An 11,406-nucleotide genomic window follows, 5' to 3' on the forward strand; every position below is an offset into this window, starting at 1 on the left:
GTGCAACTGCCATTAGGATGAACAGGGATGCTAACAGGGCTCTCTACACAATTATTTCTTTGGTTTCTCCCATTCTTTTTTTTTTTTTTTTAAACAAATACTCAAGTTTCCTCTTCCTTATACTGAACCTCCCTGCCCAATGTGTATTGTACCCTTGACCTTTGACTCCAGACCCAACTGGAATTATTTTACATTCGGTTTCACTATTTTATCTCAATATTAATAATATATGACTGTGCCAGATATTAATACATTCCTATGGAAATAAATGACACACAACATGAAATGACACATAAACTGACCACAATCCAAGTTCAAGTATTGACAGCACAGACATCCTAAATGTTAACAGCACAACTGCCATGCATTTTTAACAGTCTCTGCAGCAAGACTACACACAAACATGCACATCGGACCTGCACATTTGCTCCAAAGACAGACAAAAAAGTGATACCTTCAGTTTAACTTCATATACAAAGAGCATTAATCCAAAACAAGCCGAATACAGAAACGTTTCATCAGAACATTTTCAACTCTGCATACTGTACAAAGTACAAACCTTCTCCCATCTGCAAAACGCTGTCTTGTCATTAAGATGCGAGGCATAACCCAATTAATTGAAAAAATGGTCCTTGAATGAGACCCACTAACATAAACACATATTAAAAGCGATTGGATGCAGTTACACCTTTGACAGGAAGCCCCTGAGGTTTCCTGTGTTGTAGTGTGAACAGGGCACTTGAATATCTGACGTTTACCTCCAAACGCCCAGCAACAAACACACCGTGCAGTGGCCTGCTTCTCACTTGGGTTTCATAAAGTGACCCATAATGCACTAAAAAGCAGCACTGCTTACTCTTTAATAATTCAGTGTAATTTGGGATTCTTCAAAAGGATCTGGAGAGCAGTGTTACTTTTGTATCATTGATGTATTAGGCTATACTAGTTTTAGTTAATATTTTAAATTGGATTTTATTTTTATATATGTTTTAAAAATGTATAATTAAATTTAAATTATTATTATCTATATCATTTTAGTTTTAGTAATTTTGCTGAATTTTTTGTTCGATTTTTTTGTCTTTTTTCAGCTACACAGACTGAAACAGAACTGAGACCGATTTAACCACAGTTAGTTGTACTAGTTAGTTCTTCCGCTGTTTATGAATAACAGTATCTATTCTGTTTCCTCATTATGTCATCATTACTGGACGGACAGGATTCATAACACCAAACACGAGTGTATATGCCAAAGTTACTGACATCAAAAATCCAAGGTTTTCAAATCAAACTGGTTTCATTTTGATCTGATGAGGAAATTTTGAACACTTAAAGTCAACAGAATACAATGAAATCTTTTATTAATCAAGAAAAATCACAGAAAAGTTGATTCTTTCATAATATGACTCCTTTAAATATGGCATGTCAGAGAATTCAGACAGTAAAGAAAACGGATGACCAAAAGAAACTCTTTTATTTTCATTTGCCTTGGAAACAAAACAGAACGCCCCCTTTATTTTTAATTTTACACTATGGTCTGTCTTGAACTGGTTTTATTTTATATCTTTGCACTTGTGTAAAGAAACTTCAAATCTGGTAGTTTTCTCCAGTCCACAAACATATGCACATCTGTTGTCTGTAAGTGCCTCACTTTTTGCCATCGAGAAACAACACAACTGAACAAAACAAACATGCAAACCAAAAAGTACTTTAGCATGCAATTTCAACATATAAAAAACTAAACATGCCATCGCAGTGGCTCATGGCATCTGTAGATGGTTCTCACATGGAGAAATGGTCACTGATCGGCGGTTTCTCCACCCACTGGCCATAGCCCTTCCTCTCCAGGTAAGACTTCAGCACACTCTTTGCTTCCTGGTACGGCTTTGCCATCATCTTGACGTTCAATAAAAAATGAGATGGTCAATATTAAACGTCCAATACAAATCTGAATTGAAAAACTAGCAGCAGCTGCAGCAGAAATTAAGATTTCTTCTAATACAAATGACTAGATTTGGAAATTTTCTTCAGTAATTGTGAACCATTGTTTCCATGGTGTTCTAGGTTCTGATATTGTTATAAAGACATTTTGAGTCGGCTAGCGTGATGTCAGCTTTATCACAACATAGGAATGCATGACTGATCAAAATACAACTGAAACTGTGTTATGGCTTAGTGTGATTATCAAATCGCAAAGATTGCAATTTAATTAAATAAATACACGTGTTTCGTGTTTCTGAGTCAAGTGTGGCACTGTGTTCATTTACACACAAGCAGTATTACGCCAAAATCAAATCTTGATGGTTTAACGTTTGACAATGGGATTGACAGCCATAAATATTAGTGCCGTAATTTTAGTTATGCTGTAAAATAAAATTATCATTGTATTCTTTTTCTTAAATACTCAATTTTTATTTATTTCTTATTTCGTTTATTATTTTTATAAAATAATAGTAGCAATCATATCTTACCACATTTTCCAAAATGTTCCTATGAACGATTTATAAATGACCATATGCACAAAAATGTTCCTCTCTCTTTGCTTTTGATAATTTTTAGGAAATCCCCATTATAATGTAATTTTTAATTATTACGTAATTAATAAAAAGTTGTTAAAATGTTGCACATTTTTGCATATAATTATTCATGCATATTGTGACTGCCTATTTATCTTTACATTTTCATAAACAATGTTGAAAAACTGGTATATATGCACCAAAAAAAGCATGCTTATCACTTGGCATATGCATAAGAATATTTTCACTTCAATTTCTGCTTTTATCAATCCCGATCTGTTTCTCACTTTTGACGTAGGATAAAATCCATGGTATTAAGGATCAAATCTAATTGTACATGCTTTTTATAAATTAGGTCCCTGAAGCTTTAAAGAATACAAATAAAATGATTGATATATCTTAAATTGCAATTTTTTGTGAGAAAAATCGCAATTACATTTTTGCCCCATATCATGCAGCCCTTCCTGAATGTAAATAAGGCAGAATGCCTTACCTTGGCCTCCCTGTAGGTCACAGCGGTGAGCAGCTCCTCTCTCTGGGCCTCTTTAGCTACCAAATTAAATCGACTCAACATCGCTGCCTTGCAAAGTCGGCTAGCCAAGGCTGGACTGCTCTTAAATGGAGAACTGAAACAAACACACAAAAATTAGGCTGAAGACATGCCAAGCTTATTCGTGCGACATGACTATCCAACTTAGTTTTAATGTAAGATCGTTGTGGCTATTTGTAACTTGAATGGGCAAGGCTTCCAGTGTCTTTCAGTTAATTTTACCTATAAAAAACAGCTTGTTATTCTGCTTGATATTGTAACTGGTATTTGTTATCATAATATTTTAAAGAATTAGTTCACCTAAAAATAACATTTTCTGAAATTGTACTCACCTTCAGGCCATCCAAGTTTGTTTCTTCACCAAAACAGATTTGGACAAATTTGAGCATGACATCACTTGCTCACCAGTGGATCCTCTGCAGTGAATGGGTGCCGTCAGAATGAGAGTCCAAACAGCTGATAAAAACGTCACAATCCATAAATTATACACACACCTTGACACAACAATCTATCAATTAATGTTTTGTGAAGAGAAAAGCAGCATGTTTGTAAGAAACAAATCCATCATTAAGACATTTTTTACTTCAAAGCACCGCTTCCAACTAAAATACGAGTTCTCTATCAAAAATATTGTTTTCTTCACTGAACAAGTCATCTTGTCTGAATCAGGAGAGAAATATGCACAGATCAAGCATCATTGTTTGTAATGGTTTAAAATTAAAGCACCTTGATGGATTTGTTTCTTAAAAACATGCAGCTTTTCACTTCACAAGATGTTAATTGATGGACTGGAGTCGTGTGGATTATTGTGATGTTTTTATCAGCTGTTTGGACTCTCATTCTGACGGCACCCATTCATTGTTTTAAATTTCCCCAAATCTGTTCCAATGAAGAAACAAACTACTAGGGTTGGGAATCGAAAATCAAATCCCATTCCAGAATCGGATACTTAAAGGGTTAGTTCACCCAAAAATGAAAATTCTGTCATTAATTACGCGCAAAAAAAATAACGACTTCATTCAACAATTCGTTACAGGGTGTTGGAGGAGACAAATTGTTATGACAGAATAACAGAGTAATTAATGACAGAGTTTTCATTTTTGGGCGAACTAACCCTTTAAGGTCAGAAATCGGATACTTGTTGTCAAATAAAAATTTCGGTTCCACCTATCACTTCCTATGCGCTTTTTTTTCTTCATCTGTGAGGACCCGACCTAGCGATCTGCCAGACCTTGCTCGCTAATCTAAGCGCTCCAAAGTTTGGCTACATTTGCGTAGTATAATATCTGTGATAGCTAAAAATGTTGCAAGATAGGTGTTACCACCAACATGACAAAGGACTTTAATTTAATAGATCGTTAAAGTTCGCGAACACAATTCAGACACCAACGTGATTCTATTCCTAAATTACAATGATTCGTCTGTTTCATTCACATTGTTACGCCAGTAGGTGGCAAAAAGGGGCTGTTAAAATTTATTTGTCTTTGAATGATACAAGAGATTCGTTCAAGAATGCTGATTCATCCAGTAATGAAACAAGTACATCTTGAGTGAGTCATTTAATCATTAATTCATAAATTACATGAGATTTTGTTTAGTTGTCTAATGTTTTTTCTTCAGAATCATGAGAGAACCACAACTTCCATTGGAGGGAGAAAAAAAACTCAATTTATCCAGAATCATGCAGTTCTATTTTGCACACAAACAGCTCTTAAAGAGTCCAGTTTTTATGTAGCCTGTTGATAATTGTTTTATGGTATTCAGCTCCAATAAATGGTTTGCAAAAAAGAGACACAGGATAAATGTTTGATATCATTATTTAATCACATTGGAATCGAAACTGGGAATTGAAAAGAATCGGAATCGAAAACTGATAAAAATTAAAACAATACCCAACCCTACAAACTACATTTTCGATGACCTGAGGATGAGTACATTTTCAGCAAATTTCCATTTTTGCATAAACCACTCCTTTAATGTATTAATCACAATAATAAACACATTCGTTGGTAGTGCAAATACTTTTAACTCCCTGTCACTGCACTTTGTTATTGTTTTAGGTATTTCTATTTACCTACAGAGGCTAATGAATCAGAAGTCTTGCACGTTAACAGAAAATAGCTTACTTCCGTGTTGCAAAATGAAGTCAACAGACGAGACGAATAACACTCACTCTTCAGTAGACTTCCCATCTAGAGCATTGACTACCTCCACCAAAAGGTCTCCATGGCTCCAGTTAAGGCTGAGGGATTTCTGGGAAGGGTGCGCATCTGGAGGCACAGCTGAGGACACCAAGCTGATGTGTGGCCGGTAGACACAGTAGTACAAGGGAAGTGCTGAGGTGATGCCATCCACACGCTGGTTCACTGCCATCTCCATACCGCGAGTATCGCTGCAGCTCCCATTGCCTGAGCAAAACAAGTACAAAATGCATTAACAGCAACTACACTGATCATCATTGGGCTTTACTCCAACTTACCAATGAAGATGCTGCTCACGTAGACCGGCTCAATAAAGTGGCTCAGTAGCGCCCCCTGGAAGCCCAACACCTGCCACTGCATGATCTTATCAGTGGCCGACATACTGACCACATGTGAGCCCATCTGCTCATACGAGCTGGAGAACTTGGAGAAAACCTTCCCTTCCACCACGGCATGAAGGCCGATCTGATTATTCACCTCCCACGCAGAGATGGACAGAGGATTGAGGCGGCTAGAAAACATAGACGACAACTGTCATTTAGCTTCAGAAAATCAGATATACCATTTGTAATTTAAGAAACCTTATTTCTTCTTTTGCTTGAAAAGTATGTTCATGCCATACTTCTTCAATATGAAGGTCACAATGCATGCATGCACAAATGAAGAATAAAAGCACAACCAATCATGTCAGACTTTAACCCTATAAAGCCTACTGTATCATATTTGATACAGTAAATGGCTTTAAATGATCAGTATGATCAAAACTTTGCTAAAAAAAACTTGCACACAATTTGCTATGTCTTCTGTCATCTGATTTATAGTTTATTTTATCTCTTTTAGCAAGTAAAAGGCATATAGCATAATTCTCTGCTGTGAATGTTTTACAGATTTTTTTTCAATAAATTTGATAACTTTTATATTGTTAGTAATATTTAAAGACTGAAGCAGCTTATCTTTACTTGATTAACCATACATATTTTTTTTTTTTAAATCATAATCAGGTTTCTGAGGAACATTTATTTGTTCATCCCTCAATCATCATTGTATTGCACTGCATTATGTTTTGAAACTAGAGAGCTTTGATGATAAAACTAAGCATTTACAGTTGAGGTCAAAAGTTTTCAGAATCTGCAAAATGTTAATTATTTTACCAAAATAAGAGGGATCATACAAAATGCATGTTGTTTATTTAGTACTGACCTGAATAAGATATTTCACATAAAAGATGTTTACATATAGTCCACAAGAGAAAATAATAGTTGAATTTATAAAAATGAACCTGTTCAAAAGTTGATTCTTAAAGGGGTCATATGATGCGATTTCAATTTTTCCTTTCTCTTTGGAGTGTTACAAGCTCTTGGTGCATAAAGAAGATCTGTAAACCGGATCGGCTTTCACCGTGGACGAAGCGGAGTCCAGCCCGGCGACGTCACATGTGGTTGCCGCAAGCCTGCCGGATGCTCCTTCGACGAATCTGCCGCCTCTGCTCATTCTAGCCCTCCAGACGTTCCTCACTTTATCCCCGGCCTCTGCTCACTTTAGGCCGCCGTGTGTGACGCTGTGTTTCGTTGTGAAAGCGAAACCGTGTTTTTTTAACCTTAAACCGCATAAACACCTCATTACACCAAATACACAAAATAATGTTATTTTTAGCAACATCATATGACCCCTTTAACACCGTTGTTACCTGAATGATCCACAGCAGTTTTTTTGTTTAGTGATAGTTTTTCATGAGTCCCTTGTTTGTCCTGAACAGTTAAACTGCCTGCTGTTCTTCAGAAAAATCCTTCAGGTCCCACAAATTCTTTGGTTTTCAAGCATTTTTGTGTATTTGAACCCTTTCCAACAATGACTGTATGATTTTGAGATCCATCTTTTCACACTGAGGACAACTGAGGGACTCGTATGCAACTATTACCGAAGGTTCAAACGCTCACTGATGCTCCAGAAGGAAAACCATGCATTAAGAGCCTGAACAGAAAACTTTTGAACAGAATAGAGATGTGTACATTTTTTCTTATTTTGCATATCATATTTTTTAATTTAGTACTGCCCTTCAGAGGCTACAGAAGATAGTTACATGTTTGCCAGAAGACAAAGGGCCAGTTTTACTAAACGGGGCAAATTAGCATGAGAGCGCAATTCCGAAACAGCGCCGATGGGAGGGGAAATTTCTGCGGGTGACTTACTAACAATGCGCAAATTAAAGAACACAGACGCAACATCTCATTTACACATACACCAAGCACAGCGCAAATTTGCATAGTCGCGAATAAACAATAAAGAAATAATCCACAGTACATTGAAAAGAACCGGAGGCCAAAAAATGAAGGTTTTCTAGAAGTTTTGATAGATTTGGTATTGCGTGACTCCTAGTTGAGGTTTCAAAGTTGTCTTTAATTTCCCCGGCTCTTAATGCATGGTTTTTCCTTTTGGAGCATCAGTGAGCGTTTGAACCTTCTGTAATAGTTGCATACGAGTCCCTCAGTTGTCCTCAGTGTGAAAAGATGGACCTCAAAACCATACAGTCATTGTTGGAAAGGGTTCAAATACACAAAAATGCTGGAAAACCAAAGAATTTATGGGACCTGAAGGATTTTTCTGAAGAACAGCAGGCAGTTTAACTGTTCAGGACAAACAAGGGACTAAACACTAAACATAAACACTAAACAAAAAAAAACAGCTGTGGATCATTCAGGTAACAACACAGTATTAAGAATCAAGGGGATGTAAACTTTAGAACGGGGTCATTTTTATAAATTCAACTATTATTTTCTCTTGTGGACTATATGTAAACATCTTTTATGAGAAATGTCTTATTCAGGTCAGTACTAAATAAAAAATAGCATGCATTTTGTATGATCCCTCTTATTTTGGTAAAATAATTAACATTTTGCAGATTTTTAAAAGGGGATGTAAACGGTTGACCTCAACTGTAAATATCATCCTACTAAGACATTATTGGAGATGTAGAGTGAAAACTGATATTTATATAATTTTATGCAAGTATCTGCTATACTGTTATAAAGATCTCATTGATTTACATTACAATCAGAATTTTATCTTGATGTATCAGATATGTTGCTAAATTTGATGTAAATAACCTCTGTTTGTGAATGTACGTACAGTTGAGACGGTATCTGCGCTGCTCCTTTGGGCAGTTGGCTCAGGTAGAGGTGTAAAGTGAAGTGATTTTTGAGGCTGAGGAGTTTCGTGGTCTGGTCCTGCTGAAAGACTGACTTTTCCTCCAGAGCACTATTCTTACTGAAGAACAGCAACAGGTTCCTGTACAGAAACCTACGGCACATTCAAAACACATTTAAATTCCACTCAATAATAATTGTGAATAATATTGTGAAATATTATTACAATTTAAAATAATGGTTTTCTATGTGAATATGTTAAAATGTATTTTATTCCTGTGATCAAAGTTGAATTTTCAGCATCATTACTCCAGTCTTCACTGTCACATGATCCTTCAGAAATCATTCTAATATTCTGATTTGCTGCTCAGGAAACATTTCTTATTATTATCCATGTTGAAACATTTCTTTAGAAAACGTGATACATTTTTTGATTCTTTGATTAATAGAAAGTTCAAATGAACTGCATTTATTTGAAATAGAAATCTTTTGCAACAACATAAAAGTCCTTAATGTCACTTTTGATCATTTTACTGCATCGTTGCTGAATAAAAGTGTTAATTTCTTTAAAAAAAAATACATCTGAGATGTGTATGTTGGTCCTTCACCAGCCTGTCCAACACATCTACTTTCAAGAAATGCTTTTCCAAACACTGTTTCATTTCATTTCAAGAATCTAAGAAAAAAGCCTTTAGATCAAAGGGTCTTTAGATCATGAGAAACCCAAATTCAGTCAAGTGTGTCCAAACCGTTGATGGCAGTGTTAACAAAGAGCAAACCACAGTGGCAAAAGACTTTTTAAAAAGAGTCAGATCTTCTCTGAACTGGCCATCAGCACACATTCATGAATATGATGACCAGCTGCAACTAAAAATCCGACTTACCTCATTAATGATCTCCGCACGGTTACTACTGCATGTGAGTCATGCAGGATTCTTCCTGTGGGTGCAGGACTGGATTTGGTATTAGAACTGCCTGTGCCAAGAGCAACAACCTCACATCCAGCAGCTGCAGACCAAACACAGGGCACTATGGATTAGGTCAAAATGAGTAAACACTAGCCAATGAACTTACAAGAATAGTAACTCAAAATTATACAGTACATAAAGTCCATCAGCAAGTTGTGCTTGGAAATTTTGTGTTGTGCCTCATACACCAAAGTTTAATAATTTGTTAAGGGATACCAAGAGATTTCAAACACTCACATCAGTATAAGGTCATGCATTTTCTTGGCAACAAGAAAATATTACAGATGCCAAAAGTCCACTCTAAAATAAGTATTGAGAAGAATGTCAAGTAAATGACAATGCTTGACAAAAAAGTCAAATATTGTGATCGTTTTATCTATCACTAATGCTTCATTTACTGTTTTTGATAGTATTGTAAAATATCTTTATAACTCAAAATAACTGTTTCCTATTTAAATATCTATTTTAAAATGTAATTTATTTCCTGTGGTGGTGGCATTCTTTTGGTAAGAGTTATAAGCAACAATAGAATCTACTTTAAACTTGAAAAATATATATTTTTGCAAAGGCCTAACATGTGACTGTTTTCTTCAACACCAAAGCTTCATTTATTTGATAAAACAAATACAGTAGAAGAGTAATATTGTGAAATATTACAATTTAAAATACCTGTCTTCTATTCCTGTGATGGCAATGCTGAATTTCAGCATAAAGTCCTGTTTGTTTGTTTTTTAATAAAAGTGCCAAAAAGAGCCCAGTTTAAAACTGAAAACTGAAAAATGCAGGAAAATGTTTTGCTAAGGCCTAACGTGTTTTCTTCATCTGACCACTTTCAAACAAACTCATCAACAAACACAAGGATTCTAACCGCCACTTGGGAAAGTCTCCCAATTCCCTTCCTTTTACTGTAAATGTTTCCAAAAACAAGCTTTCCAACCAGGCTAAGACCTCTCATTACCTTCCTTGGCCATTTAGTTTGTCTAAAATTACACAGCAGTGTGCACATCTAAACATCCTGTGGATGTTACCTACATCACTAAGAATCCTCCAACTTCCAACATTTCCTGTGTTTTAGTTTATCTGGTTTAGCTTCAGAATTGACGAAAGAAAAATGACGAAAGGCTCAAAGGAAATCATATAATGACTTCCTATTGGGGCATATTTCTTTATTTGGTGTAACATTATTTAATGTCTCACTGTCTATACTAAGAGTTTCTCTGTGGAAATTCCAACCTACTGTCATAACTAAGTGCCCCCATGATATTATAAAAACAAGAAACAGGTGACATTTGTTTATTACATTGCATATGAACAATAGAAGTCTCTATTACAGTCAAAAGTTCCCATAATGCTCTGCAGGAAGTACTATTTTCCAAAACGTCTTGTGGGAAGTGGTTGAGTGTGAACGAGACAAGATCATTCTTCACACACACTTGCTCTGGTCATGCTGCCGTCTGTCCCAATGACCTCCTCATGCCCGACATATCTTCATTTATCGCTGTCTGAATTCTCTACACATCCTGTCATGCAGGGCTCCCACACCTTTTGACCAATGAAAATCCATGGCTTTTTCATTTATTTATAATTACTGGATAAGGATTACTGTGACAAGCAAAGATTTGCACGTACTAATCACTGGAATGAATTCAATCTAACAGTTATACTTAAAGCTTCTGCAGGTTTTATGAAGGTGAAAATTAAAGGGGTCATATGATGCGATTTCAATTTTTCCTTTCTCTTTGGAGTGTTACAAGCTCTTGGTGCATAAAGAAGATCTGTAAAGTTGCAAAGACTAAAGTCTCAAATCCAAAGAGATATTCTTTATAAAAGTTAAGGGTCAACCACGCCTACCTAGGGCTGTTGCGATAAACGCAATATCGCAATACCGCGCTATTGAAGAGCAAACCGCAGAGGAATGCAAGAACCGCAGCAACCGCGATTTTTGCGCGTTTTCTTTTTTCGTAAGGTTATGCCCTTCTAATTTTACACTTCATGCATGTGGACTGAATATTAAACAAGTTAGTAATGATA

General features: G+C 35.9%; 1 protein-coding gene across 1 annotated transcript in view; it reads right to left on the bottom strand.

Moving 5' to 3' along the window:
- Positions 1-1,423: 1,423 nt before the first annotated feature.
- The window catches only part of LOC107662178 (adenosine deaminase domain-containing protein 1-like), a 21,070-nt gene continuing 11,087 nt past the window's right edge, over positions 1,424-11,406 (bottom strand). The window contains exons 7-12 of the mRNA XM_016452094.1: positions 9,292-9,415; positions 8,391-8,561; positions 5,543-5,775; positions 5,237-5,471; positions 3,007-3,139; positions 1,424-1,893 (exon numbers count right to left, since the gene is read on the bottom strand). Of these exons, the coding sequence (XP_016307580.1) occupies positions 1,780-1,893; positions 3,007-3,139; positions 5,237-5,471; positions 5,543-5,775; positions 8,391-8,561; positions 9,292-9,415 (1,010 nt within the window). The 3' untranslated portion in view covers positions 1,424-1,779. The remainder of the gene's footprint in view (positions 1,894-3,006; positions 3,140-5,236; positions 5,472-5,542; positions 5,776-8,390; positions 8,562-9,291; positions 9,416-11,406) is intronic.

Source organism: Sinocyclocheilus anshuiensis, unplaced genomic scaffold (genome assembly GCF_001515605.1).
Source record: "Sinocyclocheilus anshuiensis isolate Anshui unplaced genomic scaffold, SAMN03320099.WGS_v1.1 scaffold1120, whole genome shotgun sequence".
NCBI classification, from domain to species: Eukaryota; Metazoa; Chordata; class Actinopteri; order Cypriniformes; family Cyprinidae; genus Sinocyclocheilus; species Sinocyclocheilus anshuiensis.